The 17,406-nt window shown below is 32.6% G+C and overlaps 1 protein-coding gene across 1 annotated transcript in view; it reads left to right on the top strand.

The window, feature by feature from the left end:
* The window catches only part of LOC109544996 (hemicentin-1), a 114,143-nt gene that overhangs the window by 84,579 nt on the left and 12,158 nt on the right, over positions 1–17,406 (top strand). The window contains exons 6-12 of the mRNA XM_019915459.2: positions 4,243–4,384; positions 4,531–4,661; positions 7,817–7,976; positions 8,238–8,335; positions 9,224–9,419; positions 15,130–15,242; positions 16,169–16,364. Of these exons, the coding sequence (XP_019771018.2) occupies positions 4,243–4,384; positions 4,531–4,661; positions 7,817–7,976; positions 8,238–8,335; positions 9,224–9,419; positions 15,130–15,242; positions 16,169–16,364 (1,036 nt within the window). The remainder of the gene's footprint in view (positions 1–4,242; positions 4,385–4,530; positions 4,662–7,816; positions 7,977–8,237; positions 8,336–9,223; positions 9,420–15,129; positions 15,243–16,168; positions 16,365–17,406) is intronic.

Raw genomic sequence — 17,406 nt, 5'->3', positions numbered from 1 at the left:
TTTGTCATTGTATGTGCCATATTTTGTATTTTTTATTATTAGCTTTTATGTAACTTTTTCTTGAATGTTTCTCTGACACTAAAGCCTATTTTGCCTTGATTAGGATTTATTTATAGCTAAAGAAATTTAGCACATGGTTTTGATACCCATAAAATTTAAAATCAGCCTTAAAACACATCTGCTTTATATGTATTTCGGAATTAAAAATGCAGTATTAGTTACAAGTAAAGTGTAATTCACCATCCATTTCCTCTGTCGCATTGCTCATGTTTATGAAAATTATAAGCAGGAGGTGTTTGCATGATTTATCGTTTGTCGCTGACGGGTCCGCTAAGCATACAAGATTTATGTTCTTACTTAATTCAATTTCATATAATATTATAAATTCCCTTTCCGAAGTTATCTTAAATATTTTTCCATTGAGATGATTGCATTGTGATTTCAGTCTGTTTTCACTTAATTTGTTTCCTATTCTGAAATCAGTCAGCTCAATAAAATTACTGCACTCAACATCATGTTGTTAAGGGACCAATGAGAATCACTCCATTTTATCAATTGACTGGCTACCACTAAAAATCAAATTACCGCACATTTTCTAAGACCTTCCTCGAATTAAGTTAATCTCATTCACATTTTCCATATTGTGTTGTTCATACTGGTAAAAGTTGTATGCAGAAAACGTTTACATGATTTATTACGTGTCAGCGACTATAGGCGGATAAGATTTATAGTTGAAGTTAATTTAATTTCATACACTTTAAAGGAATTCTTCTCCCGCCTTTGTTGTTGCCCAAATTAATAGAGCTGCCAAGAAAGGGTTACTCCGCATAAACTTGTAAGTGGATTATATTCTAGGGGCTGCAAAAATTATTTTTAAAATGCACGTTTTCAACACCCATTGACCTAGGTGATCAATTATCTCTTTCGTAAGCAGACTGGATTTATGTGTGATTTGTAAGTAAACATTATAACATTTGTTTAAAGTTCTACATTTATTTCCCGTGCAAATAACTTTTTGGCTTAATGGAAATATTAATTTACCTAATGTAATTATGGTATGAAGAGTAACGAGCTAATGGGAAATTCGATATTTTGAATTTTAGGAGTATACCTAAAGTAGTAATATCCCAATAATAGGATGCATGTTATGAAGTAGACAATAATATGCAAACTTGATTTTGAAATATTAGGTAGCGTCGTGTATGAATTTAAATTATATTTTCTATTATGAATATTGTTGTTAATTGAAATTCACTATATATATCTCGTGTGTTATGGATACCCTCGCTATGCCTTTCAAAAATGTTAAAAACACAAAAATGAATCGAATTTGAACAGGTTTTTAAGCACTGTATATTTTTATATAAAGGTGACAAATTGTGGTCTTTGACAAAGGTTTTAGTCACAATGTTTTGCAATAAGTTCATTTTACTATAAAAATCAGCTTAGGGCCATTTACAGTTGCTTTCATACAAGCGTTCAATATCTAAGATTACAGCTGAAAATTACTCCATCAATTGCGTTTTCGTTACAGCACCACAGTAACGTGAAACTAGCGGTTTAATGTAATTTTGATATTTTTTTAATTTACTATAATTGCTGCTGCATTTTTCTAAGCCGATCGTTGGGGACGTTATAAACAGTCCTAAAACATGCTTTGATTGCCTAATTCTTGCATGAAAATACTCAAGCATCACGATTTCCATCAGTCAAATTAAAAATTTAGTATGCATGAGTTTACGTAAAAACCAACAATAAGAATATTAGCTATTAATGGTTTCCCTCAAACGAGCATATGCGTTTTTTGAAAGAAGACTTTTGCGTAATTAATGAAAAAAATTAATCAATTGGCTGTTGAAAGCTCTTCCCACCCAGTTTTGGCTGTTGAAATTATCACATTAAATCAAACGGAATGTAGTAGTTGTAAAAATATATTTTTCATAGCTATAAGCCAAATGGAACTAGTATATGTATTAAACAAATTCGCATAGAGCGATGAATATAAAATTCATGAAATTTAACGATTTGTCTTCTCAGCCGATTATAATCTGTTTTGCATGTAATATTTCAGATCAATCCCATTCTATTTAAATTGAAGTAAAGTGGAAAGTTAAAATTAGTCACGCATTTCTTCCACTTCAGTTCCAATGCTAGAAATTTCCAATTGGAATTACACACTTTCAATAAGTAATAATTTTTGGGGAAAATGCACTCGAGACCCTCTTCTGCAATCTATTTCCATAAATTAGAATAGTGACAGGAAACTTGCAACATGAAAAGTTAAATCTTCGGTTCCGCAAAATCCAAATTTTAACCTAGAGAAGTTATCAGCTTCTCGGGATTTCTCAACAATTTTCATCTAGTTTGAAAGCGCTGAAAAGGGGCGCAATTAGGCCAGCTGGCAATCTCCAGACAAATGCTCCCAGGACTTGCAGTTATATTGGGACATTCGATAAGAAATCGTGGATTTGAACTAACTGACTTGCCGTAATGAGTTTTTAATTTCTAGCTGGGGATCGCAACTTTGAAGTTTCAGATAATCTAGTTAATAAAGTGTCGCTTAAAACTTACTGTGATAAGTCATCCATACATTTTATACACATTTACACCAACTAGCAAGCAAGTGTGAATATAGCAACGATGACAGCGAAAAAACGAATAAAGATCAATTAAGTTAGTAGCATTTTACGAAACTGTTTGGTAGGAATGCAAATTTTAATTGTTTTGCCTTGCGATGATTAAAGCAAAATTTGTTGCCACCAATTTCAGTTGAAGTAGGTCAGTTTACGAGCTCCTATTTACGGTTTCCATAGATCAAATCTCTAACAATTTTACGTGTTTCTTGTAAAGTCGGTATCGGGTCTACAAATTTCAGCAACTTTTCTAATTCCGCTTCCTCATGCAAATAGCATTCCGGTATAGATAATAACAGTTTCCAAAACAAATCAGACAGAGGAGACAGCCAAGTTCGAGTTGAATGGAATAGACCGACCTAGACGAATAACCCATTGGATTTTCGGAGTTTGCGATTTTTGCCTCTGTCAGTTTACAGTGCTGATTTCAAATAATGTCGCTGAAAAGTAAAGTCGACAAAAAGTCCGCATTGATAGATTTTTTATCATTGATCGTTTGGCAAATATCGAAGATGATTCTCAACAGTTGTATTAATTTATCAACCAATAAAAATTGGAAATAAACCACCAAAAAATAGAAAATCTCAATAACTACCAGCAAATTTTTCTATAATACTATGAAACTAACGCATATTTCAAGACAATTTACTTTTAATCATTGTTTAACTATTGTTACGTGTTTAAATCGGAATGGGCATCTTCCACATAATGTTCGGAAGCCCTGAATATAAACCTGAACGTATTCATCTGCGTAGAGTTTTCCGTACGTTTGAAGCAAATGTCCAAATATTTATTACGATTTTGATAACGCAAGTTTTATGCTGTTTGTTGAATCTTATTTGCAGTAAATGTAATGTTCCTGCTTTGAACTGCTATCTGAGTTTTCAAGTTATATTGTAATTTTCCTCTTTATTGGAATGGAGCGTTTTCGTGTTTTGAAAGAAATATGGACATAAGGCTATAATTCCGCGTTTTCGGATTTGTTTGCGGAGATACGTACTTGTTGTTTTGTTAACATTGTATTTTATTCTTACAAAGTAGCATGTATATTAGCTATGAGTTTAAATTTGTCTTACATGTCATGAAAAAAAGGCGTCTTAAAAGGCATTTCTAATGAATTTCAAGGAGCGTTTTTCTATGTAGTTTTTAAGTTGTTGAGAGATGGAGAGCTAAGAATTTAAGTTATTAATTTCATGGAACTTGCAGTTTTGTTGGCGCTTCATTTTATTTCTACAAAAGAGCATTCACCTTGACTATGAGCTGTAATTGTTTTGTTCTTGTGAGTCTTTAGAGAAGTTGCCGAGTGCCGTGAGAGCTAACATTTTCAATTGATAATTTCACCATACTTGCAGATTTGCCAACTTTTCATTCATATCGTCACAAAGGGACATTGACCATGAGTGGAAAATATTCTTAGTTTTCAATTAAAAAGACGACTTAGACGAAATTTTGATTGAGTCCAAAACTACATTTTCTTACGTGATTGTATAATTTGCTGAGAGACGTGAGTGCTGAAAATTTAAGTCAATAATTAGCAGATCCAGATAGATTAATTGTGTACAGTTTGAGTTATTAATTGTAAAAAGTGCTAAACTAAATTTATTTACAGATTTCTACTGATGGAAACACAACGTCTACTTTGACCTTCATTCCAAAAAAGGAAGATGATGGCAAATATCTGTCATGCAGAGCAGAAAACAAAGCATTAGACAACGAAAATATGGAAGATGGCTGGACGCTTGAAATTCACTGTAAGTTTGCATTGGATTGATTTTCTCATGGCGTGAATGACATAATGTGATTCAAGTTGGTCTTAAGAGTGAGAATCCTTGATAAGATGCAACCGCTTAATCCGAAAAAGAAACTATAAAACCACATTGGGAAATTTGTGTTGCAGATACGCCGGAAGCTCGGATAAATCTAGGGCTATCCCTTAATCCTAACGCAGTTCGAGAAGGGACTGATGTTTATTTTGACTGTATTATCAACGCCCATCCTCCGGCTTACAAGGTCGAGTGGAGGCATAATGTAAGTAAAATCAAGATAACAAACCAAGAGTATATTTCCATTTTCTCAATTAGACAAAGGAACGTTTTAAATTCTGCCACCAGTTACATTCCAATTAATACATGTTCGAGCTTTGAAAGTAAATCTATCACCATTAGCAAAGCCGAACTAATTCAAACTGAAATCATTAATTACGATTCCCCATACAAAGTGATATCGGCAATGCATTACATAACTTCAGTGCAGATGCCTAAGTTTGCTCGATACATTTCGGATATTAGTAAAATGTCATGTAATTTGAAATATATTCCTGTTAGACTTAAAATAGAACACGACGGATAAAGCATTCGATTTGAAAGCATCATAAAATATATGTATATGTCTGGTTGGCTATAAATCAGATTTGACTTACTTGATAGACGGTGAAATTTTTATATTTTCGCGGTTTTCCTCCAGTTGTATTTAATTTCTTACATTGTATAACGGCCAATGGATTTGAAGTCATAACATCAAATAAATTTTCTATATTGTAAATACAAATGGTTTTGATCTAATTTTAGATTAATTGTTTCTTCATTTAGAAGGTGGGTGCACGTAAGAAAACTGCACGGTCAACATGACCATAATTCGAAATAAATTCACTATTTTGTGATCAAATGCTGTTAAATCCCAGCTGAAAAGTAAATGGGAACTATTAGAATCGCATGTCTTCAGGCAATAATGGGCAAACAATGTTGGTGAATGCAGACCTATTCTTAACATAGGGATTACTTTTAAATTGAAATATAGATTAGAAATAATCTTACTATAATCTAATTAGCCTACAAAATTATATTTTTTGGCTAATATTTATTAATACTTGTAGCCATAACCGAATAAATTTGTCTATTGTTATTGCACCAGTTTAAATGAATATTAAAAATATATCGATTTTATCGTCTTTCTTTATGCAATACTGAAAGCAATTTTATAGTACATATTTTCTTTTTAATTCATAACAAATTCAAAGAGTGATATTTATTTCGGGAAAATTGTCTGCTCAAACCAGCAAAAAAATTATTTTGAAAAATTTTCACGGAGCGACTCTTGCAGAGGAAACACCCAAAACACATCGTTTTCCAATACTATTCAATTTTGGTGTTATGAGACCTTCTGTTATGGACTATAAGGAAAAATTGCATTCTTTGACGAACCTCAGATTTAATCAACGGTGAATTAAATTTCACTAGAGTTAATTAAATTTGAGGTAAAATATGCTCTTTTCCGATAGATTAAACTGTCTAATTGCCTGGGGTATATGAACAAAACTTCGGCTTTACTAAGTTTCCTCAAGACTTGTTGGCAAAATATGAATAATGCGAAAACGCCAGCTCATTTGAGTTTCCGTTACAGATACATGCAAGTATCTTGAGACATAGATTTCCTTTAAAGAATGGGATATTGCGGCAACAAACAGTTGAGGGAACGGACAAACGGAAGTTCAGCAGTCTGGTAGTTCCTTTTACAGATCGAAGGTATTCCAATAACAAATCCCGGAGAAAACATATGCAGAAATTTGCTCCAAAAATGTAGGTTCAAACGTTTAGGAGTCTCCTACAAGTAACTGGAAAATGTTCCAGCATATTGTAGAACTTATGCGAGGAAAGCGTAGAACATAAAAACATGAGATTCAACAGTTTCCTAATACAAAGTGGTGTATTTACAAAAGATCTCTCACTTCAACAAGTTCGTTTGCAACTGTTTAATTAATATGTTGACCTGTTTATCCACGTTTAATTTGCTGTTTTGTACAGCAATTTGAGTTTCTACTAATTGATTGGCTGTTACGTATACCAGCAAATAAGTCAACATCCAGCAATAAGCCAACATCGCGTTTTCCAATGTTAATTTCCATGATGAGTTTTCCATCTCTGTATATTTCCATTAATTCTCATTACAACACAATACTGCAGAATGATCGTCTGGCGTCAGAAATTGATTTGGAAATACGCCATTACTCGGCTGAAGTTCCTGATGCATTATAGGTCTACATTGCGTAATATTTGCTCTCCTGTTTCGAGTTTAAATAGTGCAAATCCCAAAAACAGTACGCCCAATGATTTATATTTAAATTACATAAATTCCCGAATTGCATCGTCCAATGGAATGCGTCATTTATTTCGACTTTTTCGGTTTCAAGAATTTTAATTTTAAAGGTAGTTGATTCAGTTTTGTTGCATGATGTTCTAAGTGAAAAGATTGTAGAACACGTTCCAACAGAGTTGGAAGAGAGCAGATACTGAGACAATTTACAGTATTTTTCGATTCGCAGATCGCCAAATGCATAGAAACAATATATCTTGGAATTCATGTCGCTGGGTCAATATTATCTGCTAGTAAGCATGTAATTTAAAATATTTATGTGCTGGCCAAATAGTCGACTATGACTACATAAATTACGATAGATAAAGCCATAAAAATGCACATTCGTTTGGGATATTTAGACATACTTCAAAACCAGATACTAAGTAAAGCCGTATTTTTCGATTCGTTTTCCATAATGTGTGTCAAAAGCACTAAATCTAGAAATAAATATTTTCAATAAGCAAATTACTTAAATATACACATAGTTACTTTAGCCCATTTGCATTTACTAAGTGGGTTTTATACATGCATGTACCATTCAGCTCTGAGCTACTTTGAATAAGACTTTCTTTCTGAGCTTTAGCTTAGAAAACTTTAACTTTAAACGTTGTTAACAGTTCAAACACTTGGATATCAATATCTATACAATATCTACTGGGTTTTCTAAAAAGAAGCATAAAAATAATATCGAATGGAAATATGTTTTACTACTATTGAGCTATGAGACGCAAGATATGTTTTACATTCATGATTTTATTAACTACAAAATTGGATTCATTACGTCCAGTTCTTAAGCAATTTGATCCTATTTTCGACGCAAGTACAAACCTGACGTATTTTCATCATTCCGAAAATACCTTTTTAAATTATCAAGCTTCTGGAGGGATCAGATTTAAAGTGTAGAGCTGCGCTTGAAGAATATGAAGAAATGGACATTTCAATTGAACCTTTCAGTTGTTTAAAGTCTTAAAATAAAGCACGCATCTTGCAAAATATTTTCGAGAATAACTTCAATTCAACATTTCTAACGCACATTATTTCTAATCTTATAGGGAAAGCACCTCCAGGCCAATGTGAATGCAGGAATCATTATTAGTAATCAGAGTTTGGTACTACAAGGTGTTTCAAGATCCACAGCTGGAAATTATACGTGCGTTGGATACAACCTGGAAGGAGAAGGCGAAAGCAACTCGTTTTATTTGAATGTCTTGTGTAAGTATTAACCTCAACCGGTTCAGGTTTGAAATGGAAATGAACTTTCACAAAAGTTTTTCAAAGAATTCGCTTCATTAAAAATATTTGCTTGTTACACTTCAGGCAAAAGCAACTTCCCGCTACATGAGTTTTGTCAGACTTTTCTGTTCTAGTAAGCGTGATATACTGGAATTGAACGCAACTGTATCTTGATTTGCTACTTCAAGTCCGGCCTGTTTCATTTCAAGAAAAAAATCTTTAATCCTAATTTATTTTCAGACACCCCTACCTGCAAGCCGAATCAGACCAGAATTTATGGTGTAGCCAAGCAGGAGAGAGCCGAAATTGTTTGCCAAGTGGACGCAAATCCCCCGGAGGTAACTAAATTAAAAACTTGAAAGTAAACAATCCGAAAAAGTCGTTTTGTTTTTAATTTGCTATAAGAGGAAAGTTAGATTTGTTTAAATAAAAACGTTTTGTATGTTTATTTATGTTGGAAACTTTTTATCCAATTAGTGTAACGCTCAGTGTTATTTTAAAGCGGAGGAGAATGAAATTGCACATATTTCGTGGTCAGTTTCAAATTTGTTCATGTTTCGGCAGTATGTAGCAATATACAGATTGAAAAGAAATACGGGCGTAGTTTTAAAAACGTTATTTTTCAATTTGAAATATAAATTTAAATGGTTGAGATGCAATGAAAATACAGATTGCAATTACTAATATAATGTGTTGTAAGTTTACAATGTTCCAGATATAAACTGTATTTTTTTGTATTTTCTCCCAGAGACATTGAAATAAGTACTTTCCTTTTTCCTTTCTAATGTTATATGTTACACCATTATAAAACTGTTTAGCTATCTAAAGCCTTAACTATTTTCCATGCGGCTGGCAATAAATAATAATTTTTTTGCGTTACCTTGTGCAGTTGCTCAGTAAAATAAAAAAATATGTCAAAAGTACACCAAAATAAATCACATCAAAAGTACGCACTTTAATTGCCCAGCCAAGGCAGTTAGGAAATTTTTAATGCATAATTTTCTACCCCACCAAATCAATTTACACGCCAATTTTGAGTGACAGAAAAATTCAAGCTAAAGATTTAAGCTGTCCGAATATATCAGTTTATTCCAGAAGATGCATTGCATGTGTATTTTTTCCAAATTAGGATACTGCCTATTTCCCAGTTGCTTGAAACCGATTAATATAATTGTGAACCTAATGGATTAAATAAATGGCTTTTTTTAAATATTTTTTTATTGCAGGTTCAGTTTAAATGGACATTTAATAACTCGGCTGATTCAGTGGATGTGGCCCAATCCCACATCGCAAAAAGTGGAACATCCAGTATAGTCACATATACTCCAATGACTGAATTGGATTATGGAACGTTGTTGTGTTATGCAGCCAATAAAATTGGAATGCAACGAGTGCCGTGTGTTTTTCATATAATTGCCGCTGGTAAGATTAACAGTCTTAGCTCTAGACGAAAATGAGATCAATTAAGTGCAGAAATTAACTATTATGGTTCGCTGTTTTCTAAGTAAAATTATGTTTCAATCTTTGTCTTATAGGAAGACAAGTAACTAAAGTTTCAAAATCATCAGCATCAACAACACATGCACATTTCTATTATTTATTTTCTATTTCAATTCGAAAATGAAAAGTTATTTTCAATAAATTAAATGGATTAATTGATGGTTAAAAAAATTATCTCAATAACTGCATTGATTGATGACAATTCACAAACAATTTACTAGGTTGCTTAGTTATAATTTCGCTCTACTGTTGCCTGATTTTCATGAATCTATGATTGCACCTGGACGAATGAAAGAAAATGATACTATACATTACTAGAAATTTCCAAAAATTTGCGTTAAGCTAACACCGAAGAGCTCCCAGTAAAACTTGGTGAAACAAAGGTGGCATTGAACGGCCGCAAATGATTTGGACAAGAAAATGTTATAAATAAAAATAATTTTCTGTTAAATTTCAATTGCAAATGAAAATGGTAGAGGGTAAAGGTAGATAATGGAATCTTGTTGCAGTTCACTAATCGCAAATTATTCTGAAAAACAAGTCACCGTTCAGTTCTAATATAAATGACAGATTAACTAGAAAATTCTATTTGGCGAATTATAATTTTGTTTGCACTCCATGCATGTATGTATGTATGTATATTTTACCAGGCTGCTACCTCCAGCTATTCCCAAGTGCATTGTGCTGATTCATTTTTATGCAGACCGCTGCTAACTGAATAACAATGAGCGCTGAGAAATTTCAAAGGTAAATTTTTATTCTCTGGACGGTTCACTCCGTGAAATGTTTCCAACATGCAGTTTGAAGAGTCCCATTTCGATGTCTATTCAAAATGCAATGCCAGAGTGATGTAAAATATTGACTTTCATTTAATATTATTTGCCACATTCATTCATGGCGTGTCAATGTGGTTGAAAATGTATTCAATGTATTTGCACACTTCAAAAGTCTTGCTCGATTGCAAAATTATTTTAATAACTTTCAGCTGGGAGTTTATCAATGCAAACATAAGTCAATTAACCACACGAACCAAATTTCCTAATTAATAATCCATTAGAAGCTTGATTTGAAAGGTTTTTCGACAACTATAGTTTCAAATTAAAAAAATCATTTTTTTTCAAAGGCTGGCCAATAAATGTAAATTCATCTTTATACATATTAAGAGTTCATGTTGAATGGCAATGTTAGGTAGGGCATTCTTAACGGGAAGACTTTGCTACCGTGAGAGCAATAATTTCAGCGGTAAAGATCAAAGGGAAAGGTCTAACTATTTGTATAATTCCGCCATTAACGTTAGATTTTATTGCTGCCAATCGTACCTTGAGATATACCCCGGGATGTTTTATCTGAACAAAATCAATTGGCGGAAAAATATCTTTTCTCTCCCCTTTTTCCTTATCATCTCCTTTTGCGCCGTCTTTCGTTTAAAGGAAGGACCATATTACACGAGTGTAGAATTACACTTAGAAACCGTTGTGCTAAGTAATGAGCATGAACATCTGACTTAACCATACATTGTTAGCTTTGAAGTGGTATCGCATTTAGCAATTTAGTTTAAAAAAGATTAAGGTTGTGTTTTCGAAAAGCGCAGAACATATTATCAGCATAGTCTGGGCAGTTCTTCTCAATATATATTTTATAGACAACTTTTTAGAAGCTAGAGAAGCTAAAACCTACATAAAATTATTTAAGTCTAACTAATGTGAAATGCATAACTTTCGTATGAGTGAAGATAGAGCATAATTTGAACTCGAAATTGGTTGGTTTAGAGTTGTTTACAAAATCAAGAGGAAAAATATATTCACGTGTGCTAATCTCATATCATCTCATTGGACATTTTGCGGTTTATAATAGCAAATGGGTTCGTAAAGGTTTTCAATAGATAAAAAATATGTTCATTGTTTACTCTTACAACTATATTCGCTCCTGAGTAAGTTATTCATAGCGATGTGGAACGGTTGGTAGATATTTCACATATAATATTCGTGAACGATTACTAGAAATGCCAAAAGGTGGCAGCAAATACTTCAGGCTCTCGTCATGGCATAACAACTTTCGCATACTCACGTATTCTCTGCTTTGTTTCAAGTCACTCAAACACGAAACGTATATCTGCAAACTCACGCAATTATTCCAAACACGCAAGGTACGTCCCGGTCCTCTTTTTTTCCTGATTTTAGGAACTTCAGACCGGTTGCAATTTTCTTTTAACTTTGTTGCTTTAAGTGCCTCTAACGGCAATTACATTAAAGCAACACAAGGGAATGCGAGCAGAAATAGTATTTGTGCAATGTGCAAAATGTTGCCAAACTACTAAACAATCCGTAGAAAGCTTTGTATAGTCGTTGGACGTAATGTCTCTAATCGCCATAAAAAGGCTGATTTCAGGCCACAAGAAGAGAAGATAGACAATTGGTTAACGTAATACTTTCGCCCTGAATTTACTCAAATTTCAGATTTTTGTTGAGTCATTAATTTGTCTGTTACCAAACTTTAGTTCGCATGTGCTAAATATGTGTTTTTTCGGCAAATATTAAATTTTTAATTAATAGAGTCCCTAATGCAGTCTAAACATATGCTCTTTTTTTTGAATCATGAATTTTCATTCAAAATATTTAAATAATATTCTAATTCAGGACGCAAGGCAAGGCAAGGCACCCTGCAATTTCGCCATCAACAGTAAAAAAAATGTAATTTGAAAATTATAATTTAAAATAAAAAACGTATTATTAATTACCAATTAAATATTAAATCTGTTTATAATTTCCCGCGACAAAAGCATACTGTCACTAAACCATCTGAAATTAATATCTAAACAAATAACTTGGATACATACAAAAGTTAAAAATTTGCTTTCCAATTCAAATTTCAAATATGTTTTAACATTCCGTTTTACGTTTTATTTTCATTTTTCATGGCGGAATTTTCTCGGTATTAGAATTATGTTATTCTGTACTTTTAGTTGTCTAGTTTTTTTTAATTTTGTGCAAATCTTAGATTACTCTGGTATCAGCGTAAGACTACTTAAGGTTGGTTTTCATAATTAATTATTTTCATTCAGTATTTCATTCTATTTAGTTTTCGCCGGTATTTATTTTAATTCAATAATCCGTTTATATTTCTCAATAAGCTTGAAAGGAGTTGGCTAGAAATGTGCTAGAAATGTTGTTTCCAGATTTTCTATTACAACGGCGTCTCCTAATCCCTCTTCAAACCATAAATTCCTGCACTTTAATTTGGCTTGCTACCAGTAATTGTTGGAGACAAATTTGTTGTTAGTTTCATGATATTCATATCTGCTTCTTTCATCATATTTTATTTCATTTATTGTTTCTCCATTCAATATAGCCCCTATTAAACGTCGTTAGAATCTATAATTTTAAGTTTAGCACTCCACTCACTCAAAACTAGCAAGAGTTCATCCAATTTATACGTTTGAGCGCTCGGTTAATGAAAATAAATTATTGTTTTGGTTAATGTTATTATTGAACAACAGCAAAATTTAAATTTAGCTTAACTTAATTTTCAATCTTCTGGTTGAAAAATTATTAGAAATATTGAACGATATTGTTAAATTGAACGGAAGCCGCTTATGAACCTAACAGCCAATTTTCGAAACGAAGAAATGAAAATGTTTTTCATAACTGCATTTTTCTACCAATTATTGAAGCCAAACGACAGGTGTTTCAATTAAAAAACAACAGGTGTTTCAGCATTTTTCATGTTTTTTGTTCATTTATTTTAAGAGGGAAAGAAATATTTCTCATTTGCACATGTTTCTTCAAGCTGCAAGGGTCAACTGTTCAGGAGTTGAGAGGTAGCAGAGTTAATTTAATGTCAAAAGATAGAATCAAAAGTTTAATTTTTAGCATGAAATTAATAGTTTATTTAGGTAAAATTCAGCCAGCAAACATTGAAAAGTAATATTGCTTTAATTTCTCAGCATTATTATTTAGCTTTTCTATTTTATTATAGTCAGCTTTCCTTGATACCAAGTCTAGAATATTTGAGAAGAATGGAAAAATCTTTATGGAGCGGTTCGGTGACACATCTTTTTACCATAAAACACCTCTTGCTTTATACGAAATGAAGTAAACTGATGAAGTAAGTTCCGCTGCAGAAAATATTCTATAAAATGTCGTGGCAAGAGAGTGGATACCGTATTAAACCACAAAAATTTCACTACATTTTTACGTACTTAACAAAAATAAAAGTTCGACGTTACTGTTGCTAAGTTCTCGCAGATGTTATGCCGTTTTTCATGCCCCTGTGAATCTTGTCTGGGAAGGAATGCCTTCTATATTTCACATTTAAGCTCGCGCTTCAGATACCAACAACAAAGTCATATATGTTGAATTTTTATTACTTATTGTTTAAACACTCAGTAGCGTTTACAGTTAAACACTCAGATCATAGAAGATCGTTTCAGAACTAGACTTGGATGTATATCTTTATGCAAATATGTTACTTACCGCATACAAATCCAGGCAATGGAAAATGTCTCTAATCCACATACCCAGTTATTTGCCCCAAAAAAACGTTTGATCTAAAGTACGTGTTTTTAATTTAGGTCCAATCAATTCAAGCTCTGTTTTTCTTAATTGGAGGCCACGAACGTGACATGATTTTATTTACCATGGACCTGTGCTGAACAGTGTTTTAATTACAACAGCACATGCTAATTAAAGGCCTTGTTTTCTGTCATGTTTTACCACGCACATAACAGATTTTTAAGCATATTTTCGTATCCCCTGGATTACGGGATTTGTTGTTAATCGTATGGTAATTGCAATTTGTGTGGACCCCTGTGTATATTTACTTCAATAATAATACATAATTAAAAAAAATATTTTTAAAAGAAATAATTGTAGTCAGTTATATAAGATTCATAATTATTTCATTCAATTTTGAGGTGAGTGGCTGCTTAGTTATTTTAATTTCACCCCTTTAGAACATTTTCTTTGTAAAACGACAGTAGCAATCATCTCACAACGCCAGAAAATATTATGGAATTAAGAGCAGAAATAATTCACAAACTCGCCCAAATTTTCTTCAGAAAAGCGAGAACTGGCCCATTGAGCTAAGTGTAATTGAGATAGATTGATTAATTGCAATAATGCAACAAACCGTTATTGTAATTTTCGTCAGTTTGCGTTAGTTTGGGTTAGTCTCTAACTTAAACTCTAGTTTATAAAATCCTGTCATAATAGCCTATTATAATCCAACTCCACTTGAGAGAAAATCATGTCGGACAAAAGAAGAGGAAGGACTAGTTGGGAATATTGACTTTTACAACTCTTCTAATTTTTTTTTTTTATTACATGCTGGACAGAAACTTGATTTCCAATAAAAATAACTTAATTGGTGCTGATGCTTTCTAAAAACTCTTCCCCAAGTAAACAATTTATTCTTCGGCGTTTCGTAAAAGCCACCGAAAGTCCGCTACTATGCATGGTTGTAAAACTTTACAGGCTTTTACTCTGGTAACGTTGCAGGATTTTTCCTATTTTGTTATTTATACTTTTTATGACAAAATATTCCTCGAGAAGAGGGCCGTGAAACAGCTGTTTTGAATTTTATTACTGTGTTCTCCTGCTTTTTATTTTCACTGAAAACATCAATTATATTACAGGGCGCCCAGATCAGGTGCATAATTGCACAATTCTAAATATATCAATGACATCATTTCAAATTCGATGTACTGAAGGATTTAACGGGGGCTTAACTCAAGCTTTTTTATTAGAGGTAAGTGTTTTTTTTATGTTCTACACTCCACACAAAAAGTCCGATCGTGATTTATACGCCGCTAAATTTTAGTTTGATTAGTCCAACCTACTCAACGTGTTTTTCATGTTCTTCATAAATAACTTATGCTAAACTTCCAAATAAAATCCCGATTAAGAAAGCAAAAAATAAGACGACTTGTTAACTGAAACGCAATTTAACTTACCGAAGGAACGGGACTTTTAAAGAGGATTTTTAATCATTCGGGAATAAAAGATGTACTGAAAAACTTTCTGCAGTAATTTGTCCTGGAGAAAAGACATCTTTCTTGAATTGTTCTGCTGTTGCATCATCGAGATAAAATTATAAATGCAGCATTGTAAATAATGGAAAATATGACAAATTCATGCGAAAACCGCGAATGTTCATTTCACTGAAAATAGAAAATATTCATTGGCTGTTGGTATTTAGAATTAATGATAATTACATTATTTCTAATGTCTCGTGTTTGATCTGAATATATAAGAGCTTAAATAAGTAGTGTTTACTTAAATAAACATAAATTGCATTAGGTGTAAGCTCTGAAGCTCGGTTATTTGCTTTAACTTTCTAGCTTTTTTCTTTAACTTACAATCAAAGGCATATAGTGTTGGCGTGATTTTAAATAAGCTTATTGCTGATATAAGTAACAATATTTACAATTTTAAACAAGTTAAGAGTGAAACAAAAATGGAAATTTTAAAAAGTGCTGTAATTTAAAACTATCAATTATCGGTTTTTATTAAATTGTTAATTGTTTTGTTAATTCTTAAGCTCTCTTGTGCAAGAACTCATTTGGCTTAGTAAGTTTCGAACACAATTTGTTACAAGCTGAATACTAAACAAAACACTAAATAAATTTAATAATTATCGAATGTACAAAACCACAAATGTACGAAACTTTCCAGATCAGGGAGAGTCAATCACAGGACATGAAAAGCAACTCAACATCTCCACTAGCTCGATTTGTTGTTAACAATTTGGAACCCGGTATCCAATATCATGCGGTAGTTTTTGCGTACAATTCAAAAGGAAGGAGCGAACCTGTTATTTTGCAAGCATCCACCTTAAGACTTCCCGAGAAGCAACTAACTGCAGAAAGAGGTAAGTCAAAGTATTCCAGTAGTTTTCAGAATTAAAATAGTCAGTGAGTAAATTAGGCACGAAAAGTCCCCAAAACTGTAACGCTTGAAAGCTCACTTTCACATTGAAGCATGAATAACTTATTCGAATTCGATCTGCTAGTGCTGATATAAAAAATAATTTATATTATTTTTAGAGTTGAAGTTGCAAAAAGTTTCAAATAAATTAAAATAATTTGTTGTCGTCACGGGACAACTATAAAGAGAATAAAGCAGCAGTTGCTGCATAATGCATTAAGTGGAAGATTGCTCATCGCAGCTGTGTTTTGAAATATCTGCTTTGTCTAGTAGACAAATTGTAAAACACGCTTTTGGAATTTCGCAGAGACTTTGCGGCATTTCGGCTTTTTAATGTAGACATTTAATAATTGCGAAATAATTTGTGGTCGAGTTTTGGTAGTTCATTAGTAAATTAATCGGCGTTTCATCAAATATTTGACGAAGAGAATGCAATTAAGTACCTAAATCAGCTACTACTACAATAATTTGGATTGTTTGGATCAACACATTACTGAACATGTTTGGATCAATATCGACGAATATAAAAAAGAAAATTGTATGAATGACCCAAAAACCGAGGGATAGATTGGTAGAAAAACACCTAAAGAGATGCTGAAAAATATTTTCTTCAAAAGAAATAACATGCCTTTTCCTATAGGTCCAATATTAGGCGGAAAAATATGGCAATAGCCAATAAACATATTCGTATCTCAATACATAAAAACGCGGCTGATGAATAATGGAAAAAGGCCAACGCTGCTCACAGTGTTACATTTTAAAACATAGACGCTATCCACTGGACAAATTCCAGTCTACGCTTGGTGAATTTAAAATGGGCACTAAAAGCGGATATGCTTAAATAAAATATTTTTAAACATAAACAGCCAGCTTTGGAAGGATTTGAAATTTCCATAAGTGGAATGTAACGCTTCAGGCATCTATCCCATAAAATGGCACGTCCTTAATTACAGGCTGCTTAAAAAATTTAATTTAAAAACGAAGCA

Source organism: Dendroctonus ponderosae, unplaced genomic scaffold (genome assembly GCF_020466585.1).
Source record: "Dendroctonus ponderosae isolate FM_Combo_2020 unplaced genomic scaffold, Dpon_F_20191213v2 Dpon_F_20191213_6, whole genome shotgun sequence".
In the NCBI taxonomy this organism is placed as follows: Eukaryota; Metazoa; Arthropoda; class Insecta; order Coleoptera; family Curculionidae; genus Dendroctonus; species Dendroctonus ponderosae.
Note: the sequence above shows the minus strand (reverse complement) of the source record. Positions and strands in the feature narration are given on the sequence as shown.